The sequence below is a fragment of the Vipera berus genome, assembly GCF_964194415.1.
Source record: "Vipera berus genome assembly, chromosome: 11".
Classification (NCBI taxonomy): domain Eukaryota; kingdom Metazoa; phylum Chordata; class Lepidosauria; order Squamata; family Viperidae; genus Vipera; species Vipera berus.
In genome coordinates this window covers 4,432,950-4,451,924 of record NC_138214.1, presented here as the reverse complement: position 1 = coordinate 4,451,924, position 18,975 = coordinate 4,432,950, and the positions used below count along the sequence as shown (strand labels likewise).

At 44.2% G+C, this 18,975-nt stretch overlaps 2 protein-coding genes across 2 annotated transcripts; one reads left to right on the top strand and one right to left on the bottom strand.

The window, feature by feature from the left end:
• Positions 1–888: 888 nt before the first annotated feature.
• Positions 889–10,149, bottom strand: UBE2A (ubiquitin conjugating enzyme E2 A). The gene is made up of 6 exons (XM_081336550.1): positions 9,880–10,149; positions 9,552–9,632; positions 5,768–5,793; positions 4,472–4,561; positions 3,388–3,476; positions 889–2,376 (listed from the first exon to the last, which is right to left on the bottom strand). The coding sequence occupies exons 1-6, from the start codon at positions 9,921–9,923 to the stop codon at positions 2,248–2,250; spliced, it is 459 nt and encodes a 152-aa protein (XP_081192676.1). The 5' UTR covers positions 9,924–10,149; the 3' UTR covers positions 889–2,247.
• A 2,090-nt stretch (positions 10,150–12,239) lies between these two features.
• STEEP1 (STING1 ER exit protein 1) lies at positions 12,240–17,639 on the top strand. The gene is made up of 7 exons (XM_081336542.1): positions 12,240–12,438; positions 13,394–13,511; positions 14,000–14,041; positions 14,476–14,614; positions 15,378–15,467; positions 16,585–16,677; positions 17,215–17,639. Exons 1-7 carry the CDS (start codon positions 12,315–12,317, stop codon positions 17,275–17,277), a joined length of 669 nt encoding a protein of 222 aa, XP_081192668.1. The 5' UTR covers positions 12,240–12,314; the 3' UTR covers positions 17,278–17,639.
• The last annotated feature ends 1,336 nt before the right edge of the window (positions 17,640–18,975 follow it).

Sequence of the window (18,975 nt, the reverse complement as noted above, 5' to 3'; positions counted from 1 at the left end):
CTCGATTTATATTCTGAAGGAAAGAAAAGAGTTTTTGAGTAAAAAAAAGTATGTTTTTACCTTGAGGGAAAGCGGTAAAATATTTTTTAAAAAATGGATTAGGACGTTGGAATGTTTTAGGGCACACTGGGGTATGCTTGCATTTCCAGGAAAAGATAATTGTATTATAAAGAGTTACAGACAGGAACTACTTGAGACTGTCAACAACAACAAAACTGCACAGCCCAATTGTGTATTTTTTTCAAAGACCTTAACTATATTGCGCAATCCCTTGATCACCAGGTGTAATTAATTGGCTTGTTCTTTAACAAAGTTTCTCATTCATCTAGAACAGGGGTCTTCAAACCTGGCCCTTCTATGACTGGCTGAGGAATTCTAGGAGTTGGGAGTCCACAAGTCATAAAAGGACCAGGTTAGAAGACCCCGATCTAGAACATCCAGGCCAAACTTCTGGGAATCCACCGAGTTGTGGCAAAGATTGGGTGAAGGCACATCATTTCACTTTGGTTTTGCCACTGGTGCACATTAGTTCGTTCCTTTGTAATTTACCAGCGTCTGCAATATTTAAAGACAGATAGCTGGAAATCACAAGGCATTGTGGAAGTAGTAAAGTCTCTCAATCTCCCTAACCCTAACCCCCCCCCCAAACAAGAGACTTTTAGGGATGTTCCAACTTGCTATGAAAGGCACAGAAACCCCAGCCTGTTTGTTTCACCTGTTGCAGTAATGGACATAAGACGAGAGAGAGAGAGAGACCGTTTTAACTATTTCTCCTGCTTTACCTCAGCCAATTAGCTTATGGGATGCTCCAGAAATTAACTAAAAACCACCCGTTTATGTAATTAGCTGTAAGCATTCCTGAAAGCATACAGTATGTAATCTATAGCAGAACATAGAAAGGAAAATATGTAGTCTAATGAGACATCAGGATTATTAAATGGTCCCTCAATTTGCAAGATCAACTTTCAGTCGCTTGTATCTAGTCAAAAGTAAAGCGATGCACGTTGTCTTCTTTCAACAGCAAGCATTTCGGTTACACATTTATTTACAAGTAATTGAAAAATGTACAGTTTCTTACATGGGTTACTTGTGCAAAGTTGTACTCGAGTTCATGTATACATAGAAGACACTTGGTAGAGCAGACAAAAACCCACGGATTGGTCTCCTCTCACACTGCTGCTACAAACTCATCTTCACAAAAAAAAATGCTTTTTGCACACGTGAAAGAACCCTACAAATCAGGCAGAGGGAAGGGCAAGGAAGAAGGGAACAGAGAACATGCTGCAGTAGCATTTGCAATCTTTTTTTCCTTTTCTCTCAAACAAGGCAAAAATGGAACAATTTCATTTCCTTCCCCGGGTTAAGAGGTAGAAATAAAAAAAATCATAGAAGGAAAAAAATGTTTTTGAAGCCTTTGTCCTTGCACACCGTTTTGCCATCAACTCTCAACTCCCGTTCTGTACTCGCCACAGCTCTACTCAAAAGGTGGCGAGCGTGGCTAAGCCACTTGAGCACCCTTTGAAAGTGCTGTCACACAACACCAAAGAAATCATCTTGCACTTGACCTATAAAAGCAGGGATGGAGCCTCTTCCCCACCCCCACCCCCACTCAACCATGGAATCAGTTTTCCAAAAACCCACAAAGCTGAAAAAAGAAGGCTTGGGAGGGAAAATGGAAAAGCAGCACACTGGGAAATAAGGGGTGGTGGTTGTTGCTGTTGTTGTTTTTCCTTCCATAAAATACTCACAGATGTAGTTATGTTGAAACCAGCGGTTAAATGACCAGCCTCGGACAGATCAGCACTCAAGTCATAGTTAAAAATGTATATTGTATATAAACATCCTTTTTTTTTGAATCAAGCTACACATAAGCATCACTGTGTATAACACAATTACAATTAAAAGCTTAAGTGTACACTACAAAAAAAATGCACAATACTGCCCCTAAGACTGGCGATGGTAGACCTCCCCCCAAACAGGAAGTGGAAATTCAGCCTCAGTAATTCTTTTACAAGTAACCCAAGTACAGTACATTTGATCTCAAAAGGGGAAGGTGGGAAAAGGGTGACTTCTGATGTCCAAAGAGTAAGAGATCCAGCGAGGGTGGTTGGCCACAGCACAGACAGCTAAGTTTTGCTTTCCGAGTAAATGCAGTGATGCAAGGAGGAAGAGGAGGAGGAGGAGGAGGACTCAGACACTTCATACATATATTTTCCTCAGCAGAGTGTTCATTTGCGTCAGCCAAGGTCAACAGTCACGCCAGCTCTGTTCTACAATGGCAGAGACTCGCTTTTCGTATTCCCGCTTATTCTCTTGGTATAGCTGAGCTGCCTGGCTGTTTGCTGGACTGTTTGGGTTAGGCTCATCCAGTAAAGACTGTTTTAGAAGAGCGAAAAGGAAAAGGAAAAAAAAAGACCGTTAGGTTTGATTATCTTCCACGTAAAGGCTATGCGCGGCCATTGTGAAATTCAAACGATTTGAGTGCTGGAGGTCCGTTAAGAATACCCCTGAGATGCTTCAATACCCTCCCCCCCTTTTTTTAATCTTGTAGCTATGCCACCCCTTTTAACACGACTGAACCTAGAAAAAACAAAGACAGCGGGCTGGGAAGCTTGCTGGGAACCAAAAAGATTTGCTATTGCAATCAAGTACAGGCTAGTCCTCGACTTACGACTACAACTGAGCTCAATTTTTCTGTGGTTAAGCGGACATTTCTCAAGTGAGCTTTATGCCTCATTTTACGACCTTTCTTGCCACAGCTCTTAAGTGGATCACTGCAGCCCGAGAGGTTAAGAGCACGGTTGTTAAGTCGGTCTGGCTTCCCCGCCGACGTTGCTTGTCAGAAGGTCGCAAAAGGGGATTGCGTCTTGAATTTTGACCACGCGATTATGGGGATGCTACCAAGGTCGTAAGTATGAAGAACGGTCGTAAGTCACATTTTCTTTGAATGGTCACTAAACGAACCGTTAAGTCAAGGACTACATGTACTCTCTTATGTTCACAGCAGAAACAATAAAAAAAACCAGGCCATTAAGAATTTGTAATCTATTCAAAGCCCCCCTTTCGCCAGCTCACCTATTGAGTTCAAATAAGATTTTATTCAACAGCATCTTTTCAGAGGGCCAAAACCATGCACGATGCTTCTTGAGCACTCTTTTCATACCTATCATCATACACCCCTGGACCTACTGGTTCAAAAACCTATCAAATTTCAGCTTCCTCTGAACGAGACTTCTGACTATTCTTTTTCAATTAAATCGGCTTACAAACTGGCTTCAGAGGAGCCGGTTATCTCAAGTCAACTGCTTTGAATTCCAAATGAGACTGGAAGGTTGTATCCATCAACTCCTACAAAGTCTACCAAGCTTCAAAAAGTACCGCCGTTACCTGTATGGATGTTAAGATGGATGATACATCGTAGGTAGGGCTCCAACGATTCTGAAGAATATCCAGACATATACTACCATCTGCATAGACTTAAAAGGAAAATGTGGGGTTTTTTATAATTGGAAGTGTTGTAGTATACTACCAGGTGCCCATGCCTGGCTCAACAATCCTCCATCTGAAGTCACCCCCAGAAGAACCAGACTCTGACCACAGCCATTAAATTCTTCCAGTCACCCTTAGATTTTATGACCTCACAATCATTTGTGGTTATGAAGTTATTCATAGTGTGACACGTCAACCAAATCTTAAGGGCCACATATCCTCTCAAAGGTCTACGGAAACCTAATAACACATAAATATAGCTGTCAAGCTACCTTTCATAAATATTCACTTATCTCTTTATTATAGGTTCTTTTCAATTTCTAGCGGTATATCAAACACCCAGGAAATCCATAGATGAAATAACACAATGACAAGGAGTTGATTATCTACCTGTCCCTAAACTGATGGAGGCCAAGTTTTGGGGGCAATAATTTAGTAGCCCGTACCAACCTAATGGGAGATGGACCACTGAGATCCAGAGAGAATGCTTGATCTTCCTAGATTTGTGTCCACAAATCTATTTTGTGGAGAAGTCAGACTTCAAATAAATGTGGGGTTTTTTTAATGTAGGAGGATCCCTCAAACCTACGCTTGATATAGCCTGCTAGGAACACCTTATTCAACTTCCTTTTTACAAAACTGATTATCTTAGGGCCTCACCAACCTTTCTCAACAAGTCAGTGACATTTGACTCGATCCATAAAGAAAACAATACTCTATTATGTGGTCCTTGTTTAACCAGAATCTCTTATCTACTAATATGGTTTAGAATAATGAAACTCTAGTAACACCTTCAGGTCACTAAACGGCACGATTACAGACACCTCTAAAGGAGTCACAGCCTTTCTTCACCCCGGCAGAAATACTAGATTTTACAAGCTAGCTTCTCTCAAAACTGTAAATATGGGCTCCATTTCTTCCACAGTCCCTGCTTCTGCTCTTTTATAAATAACTACTTTTTTTAAAAAAAAAAGACACATACCATTCGGATGAAACATCTTAGACACAAATCTGACAGTAGGTGGCTTGTTTGGATATTCTTCCGTGAATTCTATGGTAAGCTTGAAAGTTCCTACAATTGAGAAAGGGGTAGAGGGGATTGTTAACTACATCATATTCACAGGCAGGTTTAAATTTCCCCTGCCCTTTTTTTCTCAACATCGGTCCATAAATCAGAGAACCCCAACGATTCCTCATATTTGCTTGGCAAGAAGAGAATCCGAGACCGGGCAGATATAAAAACAGGCTGTGAAACTTGCAAGCATTGTATAATTGCTCCACGACCATTTTTAACACAACAGAAGAGAACAAACTACTGCCTTTATAACTGAACTCAAAGATTGACAGAAGGTAGCAAAGGAAACAGGCGTTAAGGCCCAAAGGGAAAACAAGCACGCTCTTTAAAATATGTGTATGGGTTTCAAGTACAGCAAGGCAGAGTTAAGGGTTGTGCGGCACAGATGGCCTTCAAAGGATCTGAGAAAAAGATATATCGAGTGCCATAAAATTAAACAACGCAATTATTAATATCTTCAAGTGAGTTCTAAAAAAGCTACTGTGTTAGCGGCGGCAGCAACAACAGTAGAATCATTTTCAGTAGTGTGCCAGTTTGACCTACTGGTTAAGCCACCAGGCTAAAAAGCAGAAGGTGGTGAGTTCTATTCCCACCTTAACCATGGAATTCCAGCTGAGTGACTTTGGGCCAGCCACTGTCTCTCTCAGCCTACCTCACCTCACAGGATTGTTGTGAGGAAAATTGGAAGCAGGTGTGTTGTATAGGTTCCCCGCCTTGACTTACTTGTAAAAATAATGATGGCGGGATACAAATCAATAGGTAAATAAATAAAATGGTCAGAGGATGCAGGAGGCCTTCAAGCCACCATCAGGCTGACACAGTGAAGGATCCAAAGCAACCTCAGCAGCTAAGCCTTGGGAGGGGAAGGAAGGCCAAGGATATTAAGGGCCTCACAAGTTCCAACCCAGAAGAGAACGGGATCTTATCAGAGATTTTCAATGGAGAATAATTTTAAAAACACCGTGCCGAGAAAGAGAAGAGCAAAGAGATAGTTCACACTCATTGGGACAAGACGTTGAGAGCAGCAGTCACACACAGCAAAGCTTCCGAGAGTGAGCCCTAGTTTAGGGATCTCCCCGTCTAGCAAGCAGATGAACCCTTTCACGCTCCTGAAAAGGTGGGATCCTAGGGCTGATTAACATGGCCGACAGCACATTAACAAGCACGTTACAGTCCCTTAAGATTGTTTCAAGAAAGACTTACCATCCTCAAATGGGGTTCCCTCTGGCCTGAAAAAGAAAAGGGTGGTTAACCTCTTGCATGTAAAATATTAGTTATAAGAGTCGGGTGGTTTTTGTTGTTGTTGTTGTTTTTTAAAAGGACACGTCGCATTCCCTCTATTCCTAAAAACAGAATTCAGACCAAACTAAATTCAGGTGAAGAATGAAACCTAAGCGGCGTCATTAACACACGACCACTATGGGCCCGGCGTTTATTTTCTGAGCGTTTTTTTGCTTCTCTCTCACCCGTGTCATTCCTGATCTTGACTGCTGGAGGGAAAGGCCAGTAACGAACGGAATAGCAGCAATCGGCTAGCCTGTCTTCCCTTCTATATGCCAGCACGCTTCTACAAGGCATGAAAAGTGACGAGAGAGATCAGGTCATTAACCACCCTGCCGGAGCAACCGCCCTCCACCAGTGGGATTGAGGGACCGGGACACCTTCCTCCGAAGAAGCCCACGTAAGGCTTGTGAGAATCCCGAGTCTTTGCCAGATCTCAGCCAAACTGAAGCTGTATCAATCAACCCTGAGCATACGGTATGCCACAGCTAGGGTGCAGTGACCTATATTTATTTATTTATTTATTTATTAGTTTGGTTTATATACCGCCCTACTCCCAAAGGACTCAGGGCGGTTTACAAGGCAAAATTTAAAAATACAATATAAAATTAAAATAAAATTAAAGCCAGCCATAAAATCCTGGCAAGAGAAGTGACTGCTTTAATAAGACATTCTGAAGCAGCTCTTCCAAACTGTACTGTACTATTCCATTTTACATATTGTTAAATGAGTCTTTGAACTGATGTGTGCAGGTTTAAAAAATGCAAATGCCCTTTGTTTGGAGTGGCTGATAATAATCAGAATCAAAGTAGGCATGAAGAGGAAATTTAATCATATCCACCACGGCTAGAGTGCTAAGGAAAATCCCTCTTGTGAAGGTACTATTTCTATTGAAAGGATTTCACTTGCCAGTCGTGAGAAGCCTCGTCTTACATCAGGGGTCTTCAAACCTGTCCCTTTTATGACTCGTGGAGTTCAACTCCCAGAATTCCTCAGCCAGCACAGGAGTTGAAGTCCACAAGTCGCAAAAGGGCCAGGTTTGAAGACCCCTTTCTTCAATGGTGGTAGAAGACAAGGCAGACACAGGAGCGAAGAAAGGAAGAACATGCACAAAAGCAGTTGCTACATCATCAGGTCTCCTAGAAAAAGCATGAACTGCCCTGTGCCATCCTAAAAACAGCATTTGCCTATTCGAACATTGGACATGCTGCAATCATCAATCCTGAGGGATCTTCAACTGCAGTAGGACAAAGGCTTGGAATCCCAACCCATCTAGAGGTCAAACAGGAGAAAAACTGGCCTTTCAGACACAGCTTTTTGGGGCTCATTTGCCGTCAACGCCAACACAGCAGAGAGGAAAGTGAACCGGCTCCGATCCTGAGACAATTTGAAAAAAGGAACGTCAGCCGCACTGTAACTAATGTGACCAAAACAGGTCACACCTGCCAGAGTAACAATTTACAGTGAGGACGAACTAAAATCCATTTATTGATTTAAGATTTCAACTTGGAATTCCAGTTAAGGCAAGGACCGCAATCACGAAGCTTGACAAATTCCGCCAACCAAAGTTGCTGGCTTCCTCGTGATCATTTGTGCAGTTTCAGAAGGTGGGGAACGCGCTGTGCAATACCTCTTTGGTATGCACACAATGAAAACAAGCAAATAAGCTTGTGGGGCCATTTGGGTCAGGAAGATTGGAGGCAGGGATCACTCTTCCCTGCCTATCCATCTTGGATTAGATAAGCAATCAAATAATTTGGAGGAATTTCTTTTCAGAGCCGGCCAAAGCCACTGAGGTACAGAATGTCACAGCTATCGCATGGACTTGCTTTTTCGGCCTATTTTTACAAAACATTTATAAATGTAGGGAAACTTCCAAGCCAGTTTTTATTCATTCCAATGGCCTGATGTTTTTTCAAAAGACCAAGGAACTGGTTGTCAGAACAACAATAATAATTATTGTTATTTTTAATTAAAATAACTCTAGCCACCACTAATGGCAGTTTCTGAACACACCCTGCTATTCTACCTTACCGGAATATGCTATTATTTCTAAAAACCAACCCAGGGCAACTGCCAGCCCTATCTGGATGTGTTCTATTGTGTTATCATCAATTACATCTATTTCTGCCTTTGCAAATCATTCTCCTGGAAGTGAGCCATATGTTATGGACCCAAAGTGGGCGTCTATCAAACAAGCTGGCTCTGGATGAAGGGAATTACAATTCAATACGTCTGGGGGGGGGGGAAGCCAGTGGAATGACTAGACTATTACCACAGAGAAGTAAATCTGGGCCATGACAATGATATTCCCGCTGATGAAAGCTCAGAATTAAAACATCTGATAACTGATAAATTAGAATGATTATTTGAATTTAGGGAAGGAAAATTATGTTCCTCTGAATGTCCTAGATTTCAAGTCTATCAAATCTGGCCAATTTAATTAATAGCAAGAGGCTACAAAAGAGTGCCAGCCTGCTTATCCATGCTCTTGCAGATCATAATCATCTTATGTTCTTAACCTTCACCAAGATGATAATGAACTGAAGCCCGGCACTCCTTTTGTGCTAAACCGAACAGCCCCTGGCATGCTGGCTAGAACAGAAACACGAGGGATCCCACTATGAAAGGGATCATCTGAATACAGGTCTATGAAAAGGAATCCAGGATCCTCCAAATATTTTTATAGCTCTCAATCAGCCACAACAGCCCTTTGAATAACAGACTGCTTACTTTCTCCTGCTAACACAGGGGAGAGACAGAGGGTTGTAGAGTCCTGCACCAGCCCTCACAAATGGCTGCCTGGCTTCCCTCTTGCAAGGGGGAACCCATCCTTTTTCTAAGAAATTAAATTTCTGCAGATCAACTGCCCTCATTTTGAGAGGGTCCTTTAGCTTAAAAAAGAAGCCAATAAAGGGGAATATTTTAATTCGTTTTAATTTTCAGGAAGGTGGCTTTGAATGCTCTCTCTCTCTCTTTTTAAAGGGGTCCTTGGTGCTCTCTGAGCTTGCTTGTTTTCTTGCAGACGTTTCACGACCCAACTGGGCAACATCATCAGTGCTAGAAGGGAGAGGGTTATGCAGAGAGGAGGAAAAGGACTGCAGGCTCTTGGGTGCTCTCTGAGCTTGGTTTGTTTTCTTGCAGACGTTTTGCGACCCAAACTAAGTAACAGCATCAGTACCACAGCATCAGTTACCTACTTTGGGTCACGAAACGTCTGCAAGAAAACAAACCAAGCTCAGAGAGCACCAAAGTCTCCTTTAAAAAAAAAAACCAAAACACAAACATTCAAAGTCACCTTCCTGAAAATTCAAAACTAGCCCCGCTTCTTCCTATCCCCCGGCAGAGCAGAGATCGGGGTTCGGCCTCCTTCAGCCTCTCCATCCTCTGGGACTGGGCTGGGCTCCCTTCTGCAGGGCTAAAACCTTCCCCCTCCCACTGCAGAACTGGGGCTTTTCTGGGGGGGGGAGCAGGATTGAACCTGGGCCAACCGGACCCAGCCCTCCAGATGGGAACCTGCAGATGGTTTTAACAGCCCATTTGCAATTTTGGAAAGGCCAAGGTAAGGTGATGGGGGTGGGAGGATCTTCCAGGAAATGCTCCTTGTATCTGGAGCACCGACACGGGCAGCAGAGATGTGGGGTGCAAAAAAAAAGGGGGGAGGCCTTGCAGTCCTCCTGGGGGGGGTGCGGAGGGGGGAACTCACCCAAAGATGACCGCATTCCACACCATGATGTTGTTCTCCGAGGGGGCTCCGCTCACTCCGGCCGGGGGATCCTCCTGCAGCCTGTGCGGGGAAAGGCGGGCAGGAAAGGGTTAAAAAGGGGGGGGGAGGAGGGAAGCGATGGGCTTTCGCCCCGCCTACGCCAACGGCGTAGCTCGCCCTAATCTCCGAGGCCGCTACGCCAGTTGCGTAGCGCTCCCCTCATCAGCGGCGGTGCCGCCATGTTGGATCGCCTCACCTCTCCCTCCGCTGCGCTCTCCACCAAACCCCCCCCCACCACCACATCCCTGGCCCCTCTCGGGCGGCATACCTCTTGAAGTCCCGCATGAGGCGCCTCCGGGCCGGCGTGGACATGGCGGGGCTCGCGGTTACGAATCACTCATACACCAGCGGGGCGGAGAGCGGGGAGGGGGACGCAAGGCGGCGGCGGCGGCGGGAGCTGGTTCCGAGCGGAGGCGGCCTCTTCCACTTGTGCCTCAACAATGGGGGGGGCGAGGAAGGAGGCGAGGCGGACGCGGCCCTTGACTACGCGGCGGTGGTAGCGCCGGCCGAGGCGTCTGGGCAATGCCGGACCGCACCACTGCCCTTGCGGAGAGGGGGGGGGAATTGAGAAAACAGAGAGGGGCGGCGCTACACGGAGCCGCCGACTCACGCCGGGGATGTACCACTGCGCCGCACGGAGGGGGGAAGAAAGGGGCGGTGTTTCGAAAGGCAGGGCGATACCATTCAGGCTGACACCGAGCCGAGCGTTCTGGGAGAGACTAATGCGGTGGAAAAAGGGGGGGGTGAGTGGGAGGAACCATTTTCTGCCCGTTCCGTTAAGTTTCCCCGTCCTTTCTCTTGGTTGGTAGAATCAGCTGCCCCGCTTGTGGGCGGGGCGTTAGTTTGAAAGCTATGCAGTCAGCACAGCGGTGTTACAGCAAAATAAGTCCCCCTGGGCTAAGTGGCTGGGGCCTTGTTTTCAGAGTTGAAAACAATGGTTGAAGTTGAACTGGGTACACAGTCCTGCAATGGGCTTGGCTTGGCCTTCTGTATGGCCTCAATCAATGAAGTTTGCCATCTCTTGATAAAGGCAGTGTTAAGCCAACCTTGGCGACTTTTAAGATGTGTGGGCTTAAAATCCCATAATTCCCCTTAACGCATGCTGACTGGGGAATTATGGGAGTTAAGGTCCATTATGGGAGTTGAAGTGCACACATCTTGAAGGTGCCAAGGTTGAAAAACAATGAATTAAGACAATACAGTACAGTGTGTGAATTAGCTAAAGCCAACTAAGCGCATACATTACCTACGCTAAAGCTGGGTTCACACACCCTGCTCAATAATACTTTGTCCTAACCACAATTGGCAGATTACTCTCAAAGTATTATTGAGCAGGATGTGTGAACCCAGCCTTAGTGTAGGCACTGTATGCGCTTAGTTGGTTTTGATCTTCTGTTATCACTTGTGTCCTGTGGGATTGCTCTGAAGCTCTCTGTTCTTTTATATGTCATTATCTTCAATGCCTCTTCACTGAGGCTTCTTGAGCAGACAAGGACAGTGTTTATTAAATCCCTTATTTCCTAACCACTTCTTGACTTACTATTGCAACACTTTACATTTTTATATTATATTTATATTATTGCAACACTTTACATTTCTAAGCTTAAACATCATTACTGAAGAGTCGAAACAAACAGAAGTTAAGTATCTGTGCAAAAACAAGAATTTGCAGGGATGTTGTTCACACTGCTGCCTTTAATTACTATTTTGAGTTTAGATGGGATGTGTGTCTTGGGCCATATGAATGGCGCATGTATGTTCAGTGCTACAGCCTGGCCACCCAATAAGGAGTGCAAACATATCCAATTTTCCTCTAGACTTTTTTTTTTAAAGAATCGATAGCTTGCAGTCTGCTCCTGAATCACCATCAGTCACTTTCATCAGGGAAGCCCTAGGGCAGGGGTAGGCAACCTTGGCTCTTTTATGACTCGTGGACTTCAACTCCCAGAATTCCTCAGCTGGCTTGGGAATTCTGAGAGTTGAAGTCCACGAGTCATAAAAGAGCCAAGGTTGCCTACCCCTGCCCTAGGCAGCTTTATTCAATACCAAGGGAGTCAAAATCCGTTGCTGATTTAAACTTGCAGGGCCCATCATCTTCCAAAGGAGAGGTCCACATTGGCTTCCACCTCCAGCAAGCGTTCTCTCTTCAGAAGTGCAACAGGCTGCTCAGATGCTCAGGACCTCAACTCCTATGTCTACGGAAGATTCTCAATCAACTAGATCATGGTTGTCCCAAAGATGCTTTTTTTCCAAAGGGTAACTGGAATTTATTTGGAAAAAGCACCTTTGGGACATTAACCCCCATGGTCCCCAGCCAGAACCCTTTTAAGGAAGAAGCTATCCTCTTTGAGCAAGTAACAAGTTTAGCCAACCATAAGAGGGAAGCCACGCCATCAAGGTCACGGGCGGGGAGTGGGGGGGAGCATCTCGGTCGTGGGAAGGGGTCGCCCGCATCTTACACGCGGAGGGGGGGGAACGCTGCTTAGCGGGTGCGGGAACCTCCGTTCTCACGCTCCTCCTACGCCCGCCTTCTCCGCGCTCCCCTTTGCGCGCAAGGACTGGCGCGCTCCAGCTGGCCGAGGGGCTGGCTCCCTCGGCTTGCAGTTCCAGCCCCAGCCGGGTCCAAGGCGGAGCCGACGTCGCTGCAAGCGGGAGGGGAAGCGGGTTGGAGAGGCGGAGCGCGCCCGATCGCCCGGCGCCGCCATGCCCAAAGTGGTCTCTCGCTCCGTGGTCTGCTCCGACACGCGCGACCGGGAGGAATATGACGATGGGGAGAAGCCGCTGCACGTGTATTACTGCCTCTGCGGGCAGATGGTGCTGGTCCTGGGTGAGCCGAGGAAGGGACCCCGGCCCCATCCCCATCCCCCGCCTCTCCTCCCGTCCGCTCGGCCAGGGCGCAAAGCGGGTCCCCCCACAACCCTCGCCAAGCCTTGGGCATTACGCACCGGCTGTAAGAACCCAGCCGTTGGGAGCGACTGGCAAAACCGGGACTGCCACTCCCGGAGTTCCGCGCCGTTGGGGCGCGAGGGTGGGCCTGATGGGAGTTGAAGTCCAAAAGCTTTCAGATTGGTTCTGAAGCTTTCCGGCCGTACCTGCCAGGTGTTTTCAACCCAGGTGGGCGCTGCTGGGGGATGATGGGAGTTGTAGTCCTCGGGGGGAAGGGGAGCCCTGTTTCACCCATGCTAGCAAATAACAGCCAGCCTCCTAAGCTGCATTGGGGGGGGTGAGCATTAGAGGTGTTTAAACCTAATGCAAGGAGGTATAGAGTTGTCTGGAGTTGCTTTGGATGGTAAAATGAGTGGCTTATAAATTTAATAAATAAGTAAACTTGTCCATCCTAATACTGGAAAGGATTTGGAAAGGGAGACATGACTCCACAATTGAGCTAGCCAATGTTTCATTCCTAGCGCTTTTTATTAATATCTCCCCCTTCTTGAAATAAATAAGCTCCATAGTCAACAAAACCCTTGAAACTTCAACAAAGTTTGCCAAATGTTGCTCAGGGGGAAAAATGCTGTAAAAAAACCTTGTGGGTATAATTAAGATCTGTACGATGGTTTCCATGTTAGAAAGCAATTCCTTTTATCAAACATTTGGGGAGTTTGATGTTTTCTGTCCAAGTTTGATTGACAAATATAAAATGGGATTGGAGCATTGATTTGATATTGGGGTGGATGTTGGTTTGTTTAATCTTTCCGGGAACCTCCTACCACATTGATCACCTGACTTTAGATTTATTTTCCCTGAAGGCTTTTTAAAATTATTATGATTTTTTTTTCTAGACTGCCAACTTGAGAAGCTGCCCATGAGACCTCGTGATCGGGCCAGAGTTATTGATGCGGTCAAACATGCCCACAAATTCTGTAACACGGAAGAAGAAGAAAATGTTTACCTGCGCAGGTAGGAAGGCCACACAAAGCCCCATTGCCAGGGATGGTCAGCCGAGGGCAGGCAGCCATGGCCAAAAATCAAAGAAGTACCATTTCAGAAACAAATCTTTGCTTTCGATGGACAACTTCTTCAACTTATCTCATCTTTCATATGAAAGATTGGAAGGGGGTGTCTTCATGGTCTCCATCGACCTCTTTGTTTCTGCAGAGGAAGATGTAATATTAAAATGCCTGAAACATTTGTTTGTATTCATTAGATATTAACTGGTGGTTTCTTTCTTTGTGAAAATATAATTGTAATTGCATTTTTAACAGGAGTCACTCGTGGAAAGATAAGTTTGCGTGGTAAAATATATTCGTTTAAACAATAGGTTTTATCGCCCAAGATTTATGGCTTCTCAGACTATGTAACGCCAACTAAAAATGACTTCTTTTTTTTGCAACAAACCAAGATTAAGCAAAGTAAAGCCTACTTACCTATCTTTCCTCCCCACCTAGGCCAGAAGGCATTGAGCGACAATACAGGAAAAAGTGTGGAAAGTAAGTGATTTCAGAGGAAGTGTTCAGAAGGTAAAACAGTCAACAAATCTTGTTTCCAGTGACAAAAGAACATACAGCCTGTGGGGGGGGGCCTTGTGATCTGGTGAATTAATGCATTCAACTATTTCTCCAAAGTAAAAACAAAACAAAACAAAGGGATCTAAATCCAGTGTGATGCAGTGGTTAGGATGTCATCCAGAAGACTCTAATAATGCATCCCCAATTGAGTGTCTTCTGGTAAATTGGGCTACTGGCTGTTGGGGGTTGGGATCCAGCTTAACAAATAGGCCCAGGTTAGTGAAGGGTGAAATGATTGCAATTGATGTCATTCTGAGGCTTAATCTAGTAGGTGAAGTGAGCTAAAATATCAGCTTCAGGGAGACTGTTTGTTTATTAGAGGAAGGAAATAAAACAAGGGGTCACTTTCTTTCCAGGTGTGGCCTACTCCTTTTCTACCAACACCAGCAGAAGAATGCTCCAGTGACGTTCATTGTTGATGGTGCCGTGGTCAAATTTGGACAAGGTTTTGGGAAGACCAACATTTACACTCAGAAGCAAGAGCCCCCTAAGAAGGTAGAGAGACAAAGACTTCTCTTGCAGTCTGTGGAGATCGAGTAGGGAGGATGCCAACCACTGTGACATCCGAGCTTCCTGGGGGCATCTGCTTGACCTGATCTCTCTTCTTACTCCAGGAAGTCCTGAAATATTTGGTCGTGAGAGCGAGAGGTTGTGTGGGGGCTCCTCTTTTGTAAATTTGTTATCCCGTTGACTTGCTCCATCAGAAGATGCATTCTTCAATTCCACATTTCCTTTTCTCAAGCCCAAGAGCATGGCTTCATGAGCTTCAGTTGACTTAATCCAACTCAGTCATCAGCCAAACTTCTTTTAAAGCACAATATTGGGGGTTTGAGGGCCACAAATTAGCAGAATGATAAATCTTGATGCCTTGACGTCAGTATTTTTTCCCTGCTTTCCTGATTTTGTGTGGCTGGAATCCATTGTAAATGTGCTAAATATCTTTAGCTTCCTAAAGGAATCTGGGACACAGTTGCCCAACACATTTAGTGGTGCAACTCTTGGAGAATTCTAAATGTTGTAAAAAAAAGGGGGGGGGTTGCACATCTGTACACAGCTGGTGATCTGCAAGTAACAGTCCCTGTTCTGAGATCCCAAAACATGAGGTATTGGACAGATCTACCTTTCTTTTCTTAGTATTAAATTTCAGGACAGCATTTTTACGATCTGTGAAGGATACTGTAGTCACTTTTTACATTTGGTGATTCCCAAGCTTCGACCACGCGTAATATTCTTTTTAAAAAACTTCTCTCCTTTCAAGGTTATGATGACCAAACGGACGAAGGATATGGGCAAATTCAGCTCGGTGACCGTGTCCACTATTGATGAAGAGGAAGAAGAGATTGAAGCGGTAAGGTCTTCCGTATCTCTCAGAAGCAAGCAACTCTAGCTTCTCGGGTAGACCAAAAAGCAGTAACCTTGTTGTATGCCACACATGTTACAAGAAACTCTCCAGACAGTCTGCCTTCCCCTGGGAACGACCCATGTAAGGCCTCATGGATCTTAGGGATGTCAAGCTTATGCCATTTACAGCTGTGCAAAGACTCCAAGCTAGGGTCTTGCTTGACTCCTCCTTCCAGCTAGCTGGCAGTTTCCCACCATTTTTCTTGAAGGCAACAGGGGAGGTCTAGGTGGTCTAGATATTTGAAGCCAAGGATTAAGTCAGAAATAATGGATGGAAACTAATCAAGGACAGAAGCAGCCTGGAATTAAGGAGAAATTTCCTAACAGTGAGGACAATTAACCAGTGGAACAGCTGGCCTCCAGAAGTTGTGGTTGCTCCATTAGTGGAGGTTTTTAAGAAGAGACTGCACAGCCACCTATCTGAAATACTATAGGGTCTCCTGCTTGAGCAGGGGGTTGGACTAGAAGACCTCCAAGGTCCCTTCCAGCTCTATTCTGATTGATTGACCTCTGGTCATTATAAAGCCACTTCCTTCCATAGTTTCTAATATTTTACACTTTCTCTCTTTCTTCTCAGAAGGATACCAAAGTGGTGCGATTTGTTCAGTAGTGACTAAATAAGCTACTATATAAATCCTTGTCCAACACAGTGGGCAATGTGGGGTTAGTCAAATTGGTTCCTGCCTCACATTACAGCACTGTATGCTTAATCATGGTTGACATGGTAATTTTGATTGACTAACCAACAATCAGCTAAGTTTATATGAAAACCTAAGCCATAAACCATAGTTCACGCATCATGGTGGTTAGGTTTACAATGATGACACCACTTACATGATTACAACAATTATACCCGTTGGTGTCAATTGACACCAATTACATCATTTGGCTTTAATGGACCTTTGGCTTTAATGGACTGTTGGTTTTAACAGACACTGGACTATAAGAGACTTCCTCCTATGTGGTCTATAAAATTGAGGTATTCATTTTTTACTCTAGCCAGTTTTTGAAAACTGGCACTACCATCATAGTGTCTTAAACCCTTCTTACGGAATATTTTTCAGCGTGAGATTGCTGATTCATATGCCCAAAATGCCAAAGTGATCGAGAAGCAGCTGGAAAGGAAAGGCATGAGCAAGAGAAGGCTGCAAGAACTGGTGAGTGTCTTATTTTTCATCCTTCTCATTTCTGCATTTCATGTCTAGGTTTGAGGCAACAGCGTTCTACGGATTCTGGTGGGAACTGACCTCATGTCCCAAAATACTTGAAAACCTTGTAGACAGTTCAATGTTGTATCAATCATTTCATTTAGTTACTTTTATTATTCGTGACCATGTTTTTGTAGAAATGATTGTAACTCTTCTATTTCTGGATTGACTTTACTTATTTTATTATTATTGGCAACGGTTCCATTGAACTGAATCTAATTAACTTTTGTGTTTGTTGAACTGCCCTACGGTGAGTTGGCAGTGTTGAATTGCCCCATTCGGTATTGAATCGGTGACCGTAAAAATTTTGCAGCCTGTTGGGTGGCTGCAAGGTTTCTCAGCTGTGCAGAAATCGAACTTCATTTTATTCCAGAGTTCTCACTTTCGATTGTAAGAGAGAAGTCACTTCCGTTTCCTCCTAAGTGTTAGCAAAGATATTTCTTTAATGCTTGCTTTTCCGTTTTGTTTTTTTTTTAATTTGATCAGGCCGAGCTGGAAGCCAAGAAGGCCAAAATGAAAGGGACCCTTATCGACAACCAGTTCAAATAAGAAGTTTCGCCAAAAGAAGAGAAGCAAGCCACAACATTTTGGTTCCTTGCTGGTTTGTCCCAAGGAATTGGACCGCACGTCTGAAAATGCAGTGAAGGGGGGCAATTTGGCAAAGAGAAATAAATGCTCTGCTTTTTCTAATGTGTTGCTCGTAGGCTGGGTTTTAATTTTCCTTTTGAGGATTTCCTTTTCAAGGTTCTGAGAAGCATTTTCCTGTCATTTGCTGTATATTCAGTTTTGCAAGACATTGTAAATTTGAATTTAGTGCAGAGGTTTTTTTTAGTTATTTGTGTATTTTCCTATGTACATAAAATTCTGGTGGGAGAGAAACCCATAAAATAAAATAAACCTTTGTTAAATAATTAGTTTCATCTGATTGTCATTCCTTTGTCTGCTGGAATTTGTTATGTAGGCTCATTTGTTGTCTCATGTGATTGTCTAGCCTGGAAGTTAAGCAAGATCAGGCCTGGGGTACAATCTGAATGGGAGGCTTCTAAGAGTACCAAAACTATATAAAGAATCAGAATGTTTAAAAAGATGTCAAATGTTGGCTTAGTGTGTTATGATGAATCCAGCACAACATGCTGTTTAAGGTGGCTTATTTCTCGTTAACATGGATTATTTTATGGCTGTTTCTGTTTACACCCGGAGGTGACTGAAAAATTCAAGTTCATTGACCAAGCATTGAACTTGGATGCTAATATATACATAAAAAAAATAAACGTTAAAAAATACATGTGAAAAGTCTTTTTAAATGACATGAAGATCTGTCATTTAGTTTCATGGGAAATGTGATTGTGATTCCAGGCAAAAACTGTAGATGAGATTCTCAAATTGCTTTAATGCAAGGAGATGGTTGTGTTACTACACCCTGCATCTCGCTGCTTAAAAGTGAGACCACAATTGGAACCACAGTTGTTTAGTGAATCGCTGCCGTTATTAAATGAATCACACATTTGTTAAACGAATCTGGCTTCCACCATTGACTTTCCTTGTCAGAAGTAGCTGGGAGGGTCCCAAATGGCAATTGCAGGAGCCAGGGATGCTGCAAATACATTGTACTGTTTGGGCAAGCATCCCAATTTTGTTCGTGTGACTGTGGGGATGTTGTGAGAGTCATAAGTGCAAGTCACTTTTTCAGTGCGGTTGTGATGAATGTAAGTCGAGGACTACCTGCCTCTCTCTCTCTATATATATATATAAAAAGAGGCTCACAGAGATTTAGCCTTGTCCAGGGGTAGGCAACCTCGGCTCTTTTATGACTCATGGACTTCTACTCCCAGAATTCCTGCTCAGGAATTCTGGGAGTTGAAGTCCATGAGTCATAAAAGAGCCGAGGTTGCCTACCCCTGGCCTTGTCTGACTGGAATTTTGTCGTCTTTTTGGTATAAATTTAAAAACATGCCATTTTCATCCAGATGGGTTGCAGTAGCAATGTTTGGCCAGCAGAGGGCTTACAAGGGACATGGCTAAATCAAACCCAACCAGTCAAGTTTCTAGTTCTGGTGGGGAAAAAAAGAGCTTAATTGTCCCACAAAGCAGATCATAGCAAGAAACCAGATGTTGGTTTAAACTCTTTCCAAAAAAATCTCATCCTTAATCTTCTAGGGACACTCATGACTTAAGCTAAGTGGGTGTCTAATTGCACTGGTTTTATTGTTTCGTGTGGTTGAGCTTTTGCAAAACCTGTGTGTTTCC